At 37.2% G+C, this 15,565-nt stretch overlaps 1 protein-coding gene across 11 annotated transcripts in view; it reads left to right on the forward strand.

Annotated features, from left to right (window-relative positions):
* CCDC178 (coiled-coil domain containing 178) overlaps nucleotides 1-15,565 on the forward strand; it is a 365,952-nt gene that overhangs the window by 130,669 nt on the left and 219,718 nt on the right. For 9 of the 11 annotated variants that reach the window (XR_014074818.1, XR_014074817.1, XM_081562576.1 and 6 more), the window contains one exon: nucleotides 3,267-3,426. The exons of the other annotated variants lie outside the window; for them this stretch is intronic. Coding sequence is in view for 7 of the 9 variants with exons in the window: in XM_081562576.1 (XP_081418702.1) it covers nucleotides 3,267-3,426 (160 nt within the window). In the remaining 2 variants the exon portion in view is untranslated. The remainder of the gene's footprint in view (nucleotides 1-3,266; nucleotides 3,427-15,565) is intronic. 11 annotated transcript variants of the gene reach the window in all.

Here is a 15,565-nt window from a genome sequence, read left to right on the forward strand (position 1 = left end):
ATTTAAATAACTGCTAATGTATCTCCTTTTCCAAGCATAAGAACTTTTATTTGTTATTAAATTCATAATCTCTCCCACTAATTTCAGTATTTCTCACTTATATGAAATGGTTAGTAATATATTTTTTTTCACCCAATCTTTTTGATAACATTTTTGAGATAAGAATTTAGAAATGGATATTGTATAAAAACTTCATGTAATTTATTTACATTAACTGTCTTAAAAATGCCTCTTGTACATTCCCCTCATTAGTCTGAGGCACACTTGACAAAGGCCTTTCCCTTTGAGAATGATCATGCTTTAAGGCTTACTGTATCCATAGACCCGCCCTCCCCACTTAGATACTCTTCCTTTACTCCTCTTGGTTCTTATTTTCTATTTTAGAACACATTGAGAACAGAACTTGGAGGACTACTGGAGGAATTTACATTGGGCACGTTTAGGAATGATGGTTTGATTTAAATATAGAACGCTAATATGGACAGGGAGGCCTGGCGTGCTGCGATTCATGGGGTCGCAAAGGGTCAGACACAACTGAGCGACTGAACTGAACTGAACTGAATACACCATTAGCAAATCATAGCACTTGAGGGATAAAATATCAGAAAAACGTTATGCACAGTCTAATATACTATGTATTAATATCTTAATGGAATCAAGTCAATGGACTCCACAAGGATTTGTTTAGCTATTACCACAGGGTAAAACTTATTTTCAAAATAATCATACAGCTTTATCTGAAAATTACTGGATCATATTCAGAATATCAGGTGAGAAAGCAAGGAAACATTTTCTTTGAAAGATATTTATCTGTGTCATTTAATATCTTTAAAAATATTTGGGGCTTAAAGGGAAAAGCCTGAAATTATATAATTTACACTAAACTTGCAAAGATGTTATAGGGGAGCTGATGAAATTTTTTTTCTTCAGGATTCTTACCATTTCAACTCTTATGTTTCCTTCCATCCTGTACCTAGATTATACTGCCTTAAAGCAAGAATGGTCACCAAGTTCCAATGAATCAATTCCGTCGTTAAACTTGACTAAACTCTGCCTTTACCCTGGAAAAGGAAAAAAAGAATAGTGTGTCATTTACAAATCTATTAATTAACAGTGATGACAGACAGTGTCAAATAAAGATTTAAAGCTAACATTGATTGACTTCCTAGTGTGCCAGGTATTTTGTAAGGGCAATCTAAGCACCTATCTCATCCAATTCTCACAGTAAATTCTTATATCCAGTTGTAACGTTCACACACGAATGCTGAAGAGACAGTCTCAGGGAAATCAAATGATTAAGACTGCAACACTAATTAGTGGTGGAACTTCTCCAGTGTAGGTCTGTCCTGTTCCAAACTGCATGCTCTTTTGATGGTGCAAATTGACTCCTAAACTAGGACTGGAACGGAAGATTACTTCACATTAACTGTATTAGGAATTATCTACTGATTCTTTCACCTAGTGTCAATGTTACTATTAGTGAATACTTCCATCGGACGTCACAGAAGAGTTATGGATGTTGTTAGTATGAGTGATGAAGTGGAAAAAACAGGGGTGAGATAGATGAAAGGGGAGGACTTTGTTCCATTTAAAAGAAGAGGCACCCATCTAAAACATGTGACCAAAGTCATGTTTTCAAATTTGATGATAAGAGCCAGCATAGAGAAAGAAGGGGAAAAAATGAGTATTTTGTGTTAAGCTGCTGAATCAAATACAGCTAGTCAGAACTGGATTTGAATTCTGGGTCTGTCATTTATTAATTAGCTTATACAAGCTTAGTATACTGAAGTTTAGGTTTTTCATCTGTAAATGGCCATAATAATTACCCTTTCATGGGGTGGTTGTTGTGTTAAATGAGATATTATATTTCAAAGTACTTTACCATTTTAGACCCTCAAAATTTTTAGTCCTGCTGCCTTTATAGCTAACTGTGAAAATGATTCAATTTTCCATACCAGTAGAGATGAAAACGAATGTGGGTAACAAGACTGTGCTGAGCTTTTGCAACTCTGCTTATTCTGAATTCTGGGTTACTGATCAACTCTGGCAGTTATTTCTAAAATACATTTATTTTTGCAGCATTGTTTTAACCACTTTTTAATGATTTTTCTACTAGTGTAGTTCCTAATTGAACTGATTTCACCATAAAAAATAATTTTACCTTTGAGTCAGGATGTACTTAATTGCAAATAACAAAATGCATAGAGACAGTGGCTCAAATGGTATAGAGTCTGCCTGCAGTGTAGCTGACCTGAGTTCGATCCCTGGGTAGGGAAGAGCCCTGGAGAAGGAAATGGCAACCCACTCCAGTATTCTTGCCTGGAGAATTCCATGGACAGAGGAGCCTGGCAAGCTACAGTTCATGGGGTTGCAAAGAGTTGCACAGGACTGAGCGACTAACACTTTCTCTTTCACATATACACCACACACACACACACACACACACACACACAAGCTTAAATAATAAGGAAATTAATTATTTTACATAACAGGAGGCCTCTAGTTAGGGTAAGCTGCAAGGTTAGTTGATTCATCAGCTCAACACAGGTACTCATTTTCGTGTTTCTTTCTCTCCACTATGGCTGTTGTCAGCAAATTTGAAAACAGGAATCCTTGTTCACATTTAGTGAATGTGTGAGTGCCTTCTATATGGAATTCAGCTCTTGCCTTTCATATTATTGCACTATATATATATATATATATTTTTTTTTTTTTTTTTTAAATCTCTCAGTCATGTCTGACTCCTTGCGACCCCATGGACTGTATAGTCCATGGAATTCTCTAGGCCAGAATACTAGGGTGGATAGCCTTTCCCTTCTCCAGGGGATCTTCCCAACCCAGGGATCGAACCCAGGTCTCCCTCATTGCAGGCGGATTCTTTACCAACTGAACTATCGGGAAGCCCCAATATATATGTTTACTGGTGAATAATTAGCCTCATGTTGGTTGGTTTAATCTGATCAAAATGCATCCTTGGAGTGATGTGCTGTGTGGAGGGGGAGTTCTTTTGGAATGATAACAAAACAGAGGTGCACTGGGTAAGCAGCCAAGAGAATCCACTGAATCTCCAGAAATTGTCTTCCACCTGGATCATTTAGATGTGTGTCATGGGTACAGACCTATGGAAAGGACCAGGGAATTTTTCCATAGAAATTCAGTTCTAAGACTTTTCAGTGTTGTGTATTTTTAACTGTATCATAAATACATGTTAGAAAATTAAATGTGAATTGAATAGTGGCAAAGGCAACTCTTTCTTTTCTTCATAGTGACCAGTTTAGAACCTTGAGAGAAAAAAAGGAACATGCACAAATTGTGTTTGATCATTTTGTAAATGAGAGAAAAGCCTGTGAAGAGAGAATCTATGAGGAAGAACAGAGATACAGAACATTATTTAACATGAGGCAAAACACTCTGACCAGTATTAAGGTGAGTGTTATATTGGGGCCATTTTAGAATGAAGGAAATGTAGTGATAGTCACATTAACAGCTAGTTTGAGGCACTCATCTTTTATCCTGAAATAGCAAAGATGTTTAGATTTTTAAAATAAATATGTTAGCATGAGGAACATGCAACTTTTCTTTTTTGTTTTATTTCCTATAAGTAATTATAATATATTCATAGAGCGTATGAATGCTGTATACATTCTTTTCAGTACATTTTATGTGCACTCTCATTTTGTCACTGTACTTCCTTTTATTCTGAAGTTTAATGATGGCAGGTTATATTTATTCCAGAGCCATTTTTCTGTTTCTAATGGGAGATATGAAAACAGTTAATTTTGTTTCTGAATAAACATACTTTGAATGTTTACCAGCCACTTCTTTTTTTAAAAATAAAATGAGGATATTTCATGTTCTTTTCCTTTAAAAAAATCTTGCATATGTTTTAATTGAACTGTAAACTAGTCAGAAAAAAAGAGGTCGTATGATAAAATGTGTTTTTCTAGATCTGAAGTTTTAACTTTTATTAAGCTATCCATATTAAATTTTTGATATAAAATATCAGATATACCTTTAGTTAAGCAAGTCACATCCCATTTTACATTTCACAATAATTTTGTGGCATTTAATTGAAATAATAAATACCATGTTTTTAAAAAATATATTTATAAATGTTACTATGATTTGAAACGAAGTGGAAATTACAAAAATAAACAACTCTACTGTTTTTATTAAAACTATTTCCTGCAAAACTTTATAAAAATTATATGTAATATAATATATTTTTATCAAATATTTTTGACCCTGATATATATTAAATTATGATATATATTTTCTATATATTCAATTACTTTTTTTCCTTTTAATGTTTCAAAGATACTGCTAATATATTTTCAAAAAGATTGTTTGCAACAAATATGCATCAAATAGACATGAATGTGAGGGAATGAACATACCATCTATAATGCTATTGCTGTGATTCCCTTCTATAAGAAAATCACTAATAAAATAATAATCATTTTATTAATAATTATGCCTCATAACATAACATTTTTCCATTTTAAATGTGGCCGTTGCATAGAAAAAGATATGTTGGTTTTCTTTTTTTTTTTTTTGCATCTTAAAAATGTGAAAATAATTGGTGCCATCTAGCGGCAGGCAACAAATGCTGCCTCCTCTAGGAGGAGTTCCTGGGAATTGGATGGACTGGGGAAGCTTAAGCTCAAACTCAGCTCTCAAAACAAGAAGGTTTAAGTACTTACTGACTTAAGCATCATTCCCCACCTCATATTTTATTGCAGCAGTGGAAATATTTGTTTTAATTCTACCACATTTTCCAATTGTACTGGTGCTGAGGACACAGCACGATCCCAATAATCATTTATTGACTGGCATTTCAGCACTTATATGGAACCATAATAATTAGTGAAATGCCAAATCATTTTAGCAGGAGAGAGAGATGAATGGAAAATCCTGTATAAGCAACCTCTCAGTAATTGAAAGCTGTATTTCTTTTCATTCGGACACTGTCTCTGCTTTTCCATTCTGAAGTATACCTACCCCCAGCCCTTTGGGAACATCACGTAATCTCAAGTTTGTTTCTGAGCACCGATCTCTATCTGAACTTGCTTGTTCAGCCATTTTTACTTCTTTGTTGTCTTCTTAATCCTTCTATAATATGTATTTTTATAAGGACAGGAAATTGTCTGCCACATTTTTCTCTGTATCTTAAAAGCTCAGAACTATGCCTGGCACAAGAGAGGTGCTAAGATCCTCAGTGGATGGCTGAAAGAATGATTAAATGGATGAACATATGCTTTGCGGGGGGTAGTTTTGCTGTCCACATGCCTGATGATGACGAAAAGCAGGAACATTTCAGAGATACTTTCTATACTACACCAGACTGATACTTCAGCAAATACTCATACTCATGCTGTATGCAGAAACTGAATCTCAATTTCTCTCTCTCCCATCCTTTCTCATTGATAATATTCAATACAGAAGAAATTTTCCACCTCTTCTCTTCCTTATAGGTAAAAATGGTTAAACTGTCTGTTTCTAGCAATTAAGGATTCTGCTGAAAATGTCAGTAATGCTTTTCAAATAACCTTTAATTTATATGAAATTGTCTCTTATCAGGACTTGGGTAGTTCTTTCTTGTGTATTCTCCTTATATGATCAGAAGAGTAGAGTTTGAACACAAAAAACTTAAGAGATTGATATAGCTTATCATTGGTGACACTATCTATGATTGTGATCAGTTATTGGTGTTAAAGAGGCTTCCCTGTTGGCTCAGTTGGTAAAGAATCTGCCTGCAATGCGGGACATCTAGGTTCAATCTCTGGGCTGGGAAGATCCCCTGGAGGAGGACATGGTGGCCCACTCCTTTATTCTTGCCTAGAGAATCACCATGGACAGAGGAGCCTGGCAGGCTGCAATCCATGGGATCACAAAGAGTTGGACACAACTGAGTGACTAAGCATATTGATGTTAAAGAGTGGAAAGACAATGTACTCCCTCATAGAAAACAGTGTCATCCCTGTTTAGAAATTGGATGAATTTAAAAATTATAAATATAATGTAAAGCATTCCAAGAAAGAAACAAGCATTATTAGACATCATTATAAATATGGTGTTATTAATCTGAGGTGTCCCTGCTGGACAAAAGAATTGATCACTATTATGGGCCATTTAAGGAATTGCTTATTAAAACACTTTACGAAAGCCACAGTGGAATCAATTGAGGATGTGAGAAAACATACCAAGAATCAGAAATACAAACAGCTAATAAAATAATAAAAATATACATAAACCTCTGAGAGCATACAGTGAGGTTCTAGAGCTAAATTCAGTCTTTTTCAGTTAGCAATTCCATATCAGATATCTTTAAATGATAGATTTCTTGAATATCATTGAGTTTTTACTGCCTATAATTTACAAATGCAGATTGCTTAAGATTAAAATTTATGTATCACATATTCATTAGAGTACTATAGCTATAGCTACTGATCTTCTTCTTTGCTTCTGGAAAGATCCAAACAAAACTGGAATTTAAAGCATTAATTTATCATGAGCCTCCTCAGAAGTCCCACTGTCTTTTCTGCATCAGTGCCTTTCTTTGGTGTTGGTTCAGTAGTCTTGCTCTCTCTCTATAATTCAGGGTATGATATGAGGGGTACAGTGAACTGCAGTGAATCTGTGGCAGACATGAGCAAATTCCAGATTGAATTCTAGCAGGGATAGTCTCCCAATACTTTGTATGGTTTATTAGTTTTTCTTTTGCTTCATATTTCCCATTCTCAGAAAATACCACTTCCTTTGTCTATTTCTGTTTCAGGTTCAGCTAATAAGTCATTTCTTGACTCTTTCATATAAGTTCTTAGTTTGATAGAGAAGCAGTGATTCTGTAACTTATTGGACAGACAGATACAGAAATAGTAAAAATCAGAAACAAATTTATTCTGAGATCATTTTAAAGATTATACAATTTTTAAAATTATTCTCCTATTGATCACTCACCATTTCTTCATTCACATGATCAGTTTGTGAGTATTACTGTTTACAGGACACTTAATATTGGATGACCAAAACCCTGGCCTCAATTTTAAAATGTAGTCAGCAGCAAGATGAAAGATCTGAAAAACAGACTTGAATATAGTGACAGCACTCAAATTACAAACAATATGTGTTCCTGACTCACTGTATGAAGTATTATTATAAATAAAAAGACATATATTCACTTCTTTCTCACCCCATCCAGAATGCTGCATGACTGAGGGCCAGGGAGAGGCAGGTACACAACAGCCAGGGCTTGGAAAACACTGAAGGAACTTGTATCCTGATATACAGATTGCTCTAGGGATCCTGCCCATTAGACCTGGGGATGCTTTATCAGTGGGCACTTCCTACTGGTCCAGGGGCATCCCTAATGCTGTGAGCACCTCACTCACATATACTTCCCCCACGGGCAGTGAATATGAGCCTTTGCAGATGGCTATTGAGCACACACAGAAAGCCAGCCCAACTCCGTATGATTGAGAGGGAGCACACAAATTGAGCATTTAGCATTGCCCTAGTGGTGGTGCTTTAGTTGCTAAGTCATGTCTGACTCTTGCGATACCATGGACTGTAGCCCACCAAGCTTGTCTGTCCATGGGATTTCTCAGACAAGAATACTGCAGGGGTTGCCATTCCCTTTTCCAGGGGTTTCTTCCCAACCCAGGGATAGAACCCAGGTCTCCTTCATTGCACAAAGATTCTTTATTGACTGAGCCACATGTGAAGCCATTGGCCTAGGAGAAGCAAATAGGAAACTCTCAGCACCCAGCTGGCTTTGCAGACTTAAGAGAAGACATACAGTCTTAAGAATTCCAGTACTCACTGCATACATTAAGTGAGCTCAGGACTGAACATGCAAATAGGATTACTTAGCCCATATCTTTCAGATGCATGCAAAGAAAGTCAAAGAATTCAACCCCAAGTGGAAACAGTAAATTTGAAGCAGATATAGCCATAGAAAAGGTCTGAGAAAGTCACAGCATACTTAGCAGGGCTAACAAATGAAGTTACCTCCCTCCCTAAGCAAGTCAGTAAAGACTAGGAGAGGTGACTGTTTCTTCAAATGTGAATATAGTAATACAAGCCTTCAAGGAACCATGATACCATTAAAGGAACACAATAATTTTCCAGTAACCTGCCTTGGAGAAATGGAGAAGTACAATTTGCCTGATACAGAATTTAATATATTATACTTTTTTAAGGAGGTCAGTGAGCTACAAGAAAACACCGAAGGACAGTCTAATGAAACCAGAAAAACAATACACAGATGAAACAAGAAGTTTAGCATGGGATAGAAATTGTAAAAAAAAAAAAAAAAAAAAGAAGAAGAAGAAAACAGATATTTTGAAACTAAAGAGTAAAATGAAAGAAAAAAGCAGTAGAGAGCATCAACAGAAGACTTGATTATGCAGAAGAAAAAATCTGTGACATAGAAGACAGATCATACTGACAGAAATTATTCAGTCAGAGAAGAATAAAGAAAAAGAATGACAGAGAATGAAGAAAGTTTATGTGATCTAAGGGGTATCATCAAGAGAAACAATCTATGCATTGTTGGAGTCCAGCAAGAGAGGGGAAAGGAGCAGAAAGCTTATTAAAGGAAAGGGTAAAAAAGAAGACCCAATTATATGCTTCCTACAAGAGATTCACTTCAGATTTGAAGACACACACCAGCTGAAAGGGAAGAGGTTTTAAAAAAATATGTTCCATGCAAAAGTAAGCCAAAGAGACCAGGGGTAGCTCTACTTATGTAAGACAAAGTAGACTTTAAGTAAAAATTGTAACTTGAAAGAAACAGGTCATTACATAATGATAAAGGGGGCAGTTCATCAGAAGGATGTTACAATTTTATATATATATACATATGTATATATATATGTATGTATGTATATATGTGTGTATATATATATGTCTAATATCAAAGCACCTAAATATATTGAGCAAATACAAACAGACATAAAGGAAAAAATATACAACAATACAGTAACAGTAGGAGACTTTAATATCTCACTTTCAACAATGGGTAAATTATTTAGACAGAAAATTGATAATGAAACATCAGATTTGAATTACATTTTAGACTAAAACAAACCTATACAGAACATTACATCTAATAGCAACTGCTGACATGTTCTTCCTAAGTGAACACAGCATATCGTCCAGAGTAGACCACAAATTAGGTCCTAAAACAAATCATAACAGATTTAAGAAGTTCAAAATTATACCAAGTATCTTTTCAAATCACAGTTGTATGAAACTGGAAATTAACAGCAGGAGGAAACCAGAAAATTTATAAATATGTGGAGCTTAACATATTCCTAGCCAAACATGGGTCAAAGAATAAAAGTGAAAGGGAAATGAATTTTTAAAAGGAAAATAAAAAATATTTTGAAGCAAAAATGGAAACATACTAAATTTAATGGGATGCAGAAAAAGCAGTCTTAAGAGGGAAGTTATACAGTAATAAATGTCTATATGGAAATAACATAAATAATTCGATTAAAAATGGGTGGAGATTGAAAAGACATCTTTCCAAAGAAGACATACAAATGGCTAATAGATAAATGAAGAGGTAAAGGTAGTCAACATTACTAATAATCAGGGAAGTGCAAATCAAAATCACTCTGAGATATCACCTCACATTTATCAGAATGACTTTTATCAAAAATGCAAGAGATAAGTTTTGGTCAGGTTGTGGAGAGAAGGGCACATTTATACATTGTTGATGGGAGTCCAAATTGGCACAGTCATTCTTGAAAACAGCATGGAGATTCCTCAAAAAGTTTAAAGTAGAAATACCCTATGTCCATAAATCCCACTTCTCTGATTATATTAGAAGGAAACAAAATCAGTATCTTGAAGAGCTGACTGCACTAGGAAGTTCATGGGAGCATCATTCATGATAGCCAAGTTGAGAAAATAATAGTGTCTGTTAGTGGATAAATGGATAAAGGAAATGTGAGAAAAATATTTATATGTGTACATACAGTGAATACTAGTCAGCAACGAGAAAGAAGGAAATCCAGCCATTTGCAACAAGATAGATGAGCCTAGAGGACACTCTGCTAAGTGAAATAAGCCAGACAGAGAAAGATAAATACTGTATGATTTTACTATTTGTAGAATATTAAAAAAATAAAAAAGTTGAACTCACAGAAACAGAGGAGAATGATGGTTAGCAGAGGTAAGGGGATGGGTGAAATGGCAGAGATGCTGATCAAAAATACAAGATCCGTTAGTTCTGAGGATAACGTATAGAATGGTGATTATGATTAACCCTCTTTTGTATACTTGGAATTTATTGAGACAGTAGATCTTAAGCATTCTTATCATATGCACACATACAAAGATAGCTACAAGGTGATGGATGTGTTAATTAATGATTGTAGTAATCATTTCACAATATACATATATCAAATCATAACATTGTACATTTTAAGCATATATAATTTTATCAATTATACTTCAGTAAAACAAGGGAAAAACAATTTTATCTTAAATAGCTTTTATTTAATTTGTATGGGGTTATCAAATATTAATATGACCAAGGCCACTTTTTCCCCCATAGGTAATGTGTGAGCAAATAAATCAATGAAATGTTTTGTTGTTGTTGTGCAGTTACTAAGCCATATCCGACTCTTTTGAGACCCCATGGACTGTAGCTCACCAGGCTCCTTGTCCATGGGGGTTCTCCAGGCAAGAATACTGGAGTGGGTTGCCATTTCCTCTTCCAATAAAATGTTTAGTTCAAACTAATTATTTTTTTGTGACATAATATTTCCTGTATTTCAGTATACTTGAATGTTGCTGTCTATTGGTAGTATGTTCAAATTTCTTTCAGGAATTAATTTGTGAGTTTTACTTTATTTGTAGGTCATATTATTCAGTGCATATAGACTCATAACTGTTAAATGATCAATTTGGTCATAATACTTTTTATATCGTCATAGTTCTCTCCCATGTATTGTTCTAAAGTTAATATTTTCAACCTTTGCTCTTCTCATTAGACTAATCTAATCTGTATAGTCAAAGCTATGGTTTTTCCAGTAGTCATGTATGGCTGTGAGAGTTGGACTATAAAGAAAGCTGAGCACCGAAGAATTGATGCTTTTGAACTGTGGTGTTAGAGAAGACTCTTGAGAGTCCCTTGGACTGCAAGGAGATCCAACCAGTCCATCCTAAAGGAAATCAGTCCTGAATATTCATTGAAAGGACTGGTGCTGAAGCTGAAACTCCAATACTTTGGCCACCTGATGCAAGAACTGACTCATTGGAAAAGACCCTGATGTTAGGAAAGATTGAAGGCGGGAGGAGAAGGGGACGACAGAGGATGAGATGGTTGGATGGCATCACCGATTCAATGGACATGAGTTTGAGTAAGCTCTGCTAGTTGGTGATGGACAAGGAGGCCTTGTGTGCTACAGTCCATGGGGTTGCAAAGAGTTGGACACGACTGAGTGAACTGAACTGAATTTTGCATTTTACTATCAGCTGTTGTGGCTTATTTTTTAGACATGCATTTGTAACCTTTATAGAGCAATACTTAGGATAATTTTGCTTTTTCAATTTATTCTGATTTAGTAATTAATTTATACGATAGTTTTTTTGATTCTTGCTTCTATCAACTTGTTTAATGCTTTCTGTGTTGACATTACCTTTCTATTTTGTCATTATTCCTTTTTTGGTATATTGAATTCCATGGTTTGATTTTTTTTTTGCCTTTAATAATATAATATGGAGCCATTCTACATTTAGTTATATCGTTGCTGTTCAGTCGCTAAGTCTTGTCTGACTCTTTGTGACCCTGTGGACTTCAGCACACCAGGCTTCCCTGTCCTTCACTGTCTCCTGGAGTTTGTTCAAACTCATGTCTATTGAGTTGGTAATGCTATCTAACTATCTCATCCTCTTTCACTCCCTTCTCTTCCTGCCCTCAGTCTTTCCCAGCATAACGGTCTTTTCCAGTGAGTAGACTCTTCCTGTCAGGTGGCCAAAGTATTGGAGCTTCAGCTTCAGTATCAGTGCTTGCAGTGAATATTCAGGGTTGATTTCCTTTAGGATTGACAGTTTGATCTCCTTGCTATGCAAGGGACTCTCAAGAGCCTTCTCCAGCACCACAATTCTAAAGCATCACTTCTTTGCTGCTCAGCATTCTTTATGGTCCAACTCTCACATCCGTGCATGACTACTGGAAAAACCATAGCTTTCACTATGCAGACTTTTCCAGCAAAATGATGTTTCTGCTTTTTAATACGCTGTCTAGTTTTGTCATAGCTTTCTTCCAAGGAGCAAGCACCTTTGAATTTCGTGGATGCAGTCACCATTGGACTTCCTTGGTGGCTCAGATGGTAAAGAATCTGCCAGCCTTGCAGGAGACTGGCATTCTATCCCTGGGCCAGGAAGATCCCGTGGAGAAGGGAATAGCCGACTACCCACTCCAGTATTCTTGCCTGGAGAATCCCATGGACAGAGGATCCATGGGAGCTATAGTCCCTAGGGTCACAAAGAGTTGGACACAACTGAGCGACTAACACTTTCACTTTAATTATATTATTGTTTCAAATTTGCATCTAAATGTGCTCTAATATTAGTAATGCTGATAAACAATGAAAGATAAAGCTGAGAATGTAGGTGCATACATGCATACATGACCACTGGAAAAACCATAGCCTTGACTAGACGAACTTTTGTTGGCAAAGTAATGTCTCTGCTTTTAAACATGCTATCTAGGTTGGCCATAACCTTCCTACATGGAATGTAGATGTGACATGAAGACCCAGCTGAAAAGTTTACACTTAATTTGTAAAGCAGTGGGAGAGATGAATTTTTGTGGAGTGCAGTGTGCTTAGACATAGGCTGTAGCAAGATCAATTCAACAGCATTTTGTAGAATAACATGAAAAGAAATGAATCACAAGTTGCCAATAAGTTCAGTTCAGTCACTCAGTCGTGTCCGACTCTCTGCGACCCCATGAATTGCAGCACGCCAGGCCTCTCTGTCCATCACCAACTCCCGGAGTCGACCCAAACCCATGTCCATCGAGTCGGTGATGCCATCCAACCATCTCATCCTCTGTCGTCCCCTTCTCCTCCCGCCCCCAATCCTACCCAGCGTTAGGGTCTTTTCCAATGAGTCAACCCTTCGCATGAGGTGCCCAAAGTATTGGAGCTTCAGCTTCAACATCAGACCTTCCAATGAACACCCAGGACTGATCTCTTTTAGGATGGATTGATTGGATCTCCTTGCAGTCCAAGGGACTCTCAAGAGTCTTCTCCAACACCACAGTTCAAAAGCATCAATTCTGCGGCGCTCAGCTTTCTTCACCGTCCAACTCTCACATGCATACATGACCACTGGAAAAACCATAGCCTTTACTAGACGAACTTTTGTTGGCAAAGTAATGTCTCTGCTTTTAAATATGCTATCTAGGTTGGCCATAACCTTCCTTCCAAGGAGTAAGCGTCTTTTAATTTCATGGCTGCAGTCACCATCAGCAGTGATTCTGGAGCCCAAAAAATAAAGTCTGACACTGTTTCCACTGTTTCCCCATCTATTTCCCATGGAGTGATGGGACCAGATGCCATGATCTTAGTTTTCTGAACGTTGAGCTTTAAGCCAACTTTTTCACTCCCCTCCTTCACCTTCATCAAGAGGCTCTTTAGTTCTTCTTCACTTTCTGCCATAAGGGTGGTGTCATCTGCATATCTGAGGTTATTGATATTTCTCCCGGCAATCTTGATTCCAGCTTGTGTTTCTTCCAGCCCAGCGTTTCTCATGATGTACTCTGCATATAAGTTAAAGAAGCAGGGTGACAATATACAGCCTTGACGTACTCCTTTTCCTCTTTGGAACCAGTCTGTTGTTCCATGTCCAGTTCTAACTGTTGCTTCCTGACCTGCATACAGGTTTCTCAAGAGGCAGGTCAGATGGTTGGGTATTCCCATCTCTTTCAGAATTTTCCACAGTTTATTGCGATCCACACAGTCAAAGGCTTTGGCATAGTCAATAAAGCAGAAATAGATGTTTTTCTGGAACTCTCTTGCTTTTTCAATGATCCAGCGGATATTGGCAATTTGATCTCTGGTTCCTCTGCCTTTTCTAAAACCAGCTTGAACATCTGGAAGTTCACGGTTCACGTATTGCTGAAGCCTGGCTTGGAGAATTTTGAGCATTACTTTACTAGCATGTGAGATGAGTGCAATTGTGCGGTAGTTTGAGCATTCTTTGGCATTGCCTTTCTTTGGGATTGGAACAAAAACTGACCTTTTCCAGTCCTGTGGCCACTGCTGCAGTTACCAGAAAGTGCATTTATCCTCAGAGAGAAGAGATAAGACACTGATAGGTCAGGAACAAGGATTATAGACTTAACAGTGACTGATGTCAAAGTGGATGTGATATGCAAATAAAGGAGCAGACTACATAGGAGGTGGAATGGTATTGGTTGACTTGGAAAAATATGGTAGTATTTATAGGAAAATGAACTTTTTGATGATTGGTTTGCTGAGAAGATGATCTGCTTTGGACAGTGGATACTACGCAAGTAAAAACCAAGGGAAGAGTTGAAATGGAGAAAATTGGTGAGTCAGACACCATGTTGATAGTTGAAGATGTGACAGCTTATGAAACCTTTGATGAAAAGTATTACAGAGTGCATGCTAAGTCGCTTCAGTCATGTCCAACTCTTTGCAACCCAATGGACTGTAGCCTGCCAGGCTCCTCTGTCCATGGGATTCTCCAGACAAGAATACTGGAGTGGGTTACTCTGCCCCCTTCCAGGGGATCTTCCTAACCCAGGGATTAAACCCAGGGCTCAAACCCATGTCTCATATGTCTCCTGCTTTGGCAAATGGGTTCTATACCACTAGCGCCACCTGTGTTAGAGCGTATCTGATGATAAAACCTGGATGTGCAAGTTGTCATATTATTATCTGCCTGGTGCTCTGCAGCCCAACTAGAGCCCACTACTCAGAACACAAAGCCTGTCCTTCCAGTCCAGATGCACCAGCCTCAGTCACTAGGTCAGAATTTCACTTCTGCAGGGATCAACAGTGCCAAACTTTGACATGATGTTGGGTTACACGTTCTTAATTTGGCTATTAGGAGAACATCAGTGGTAGAAAGTGTGACATCAGTAGATTGATAAAGACAGGAGAAAAGTGAAAGTAGAAAGGGCATTGAAAGAAGTTAGAGAAGTCAATTCTAGAATACTCTTTCAAGAGCTTTGCTAATAAAGGAACTTGTATATCTCTATTTGCTTGCAAATTGTCCCAGGTATGTTTTCCAGCAAAAAATAAAGAGACAAAATTGGGGGAAAGATTGTATTGAGTGCTGCTTTCTAAGTCACTTCAGTCATGTCCAACTCTTGGCGACCCTATGGACTATAGCCCACCGGGCTCTTCTGTCCATGGTATTCTCCAGGCAAAAATACTGGAGTGGGTAACCATGCCCTCCTCCAGGGGTTTTTCTCAACCCGGGGATTGAATCCACATTTCTTATGTCTCCTACATTGGCAGGTGGGTTGTTTACCGCTAGTGCCACCTGGGTAAAGGTGGTGCTTTACATGTCA

The sequence above is a fragment of the Giraffa tippelskirchi genome, chromosome 14, assembly GCF_054371585.1.
Source record: "Giraffa tippelskirchi isolate mGirTip1 chromosome 14, T2T-mGirTip1v1.2.pri, whole genome shotgun sequence".
NCBI lineage: Eukaryota > Metazoa > Chordata > Mammalia > Artiodactyla > Giraffidae > Giraffa > Giraffa tippelskirchi.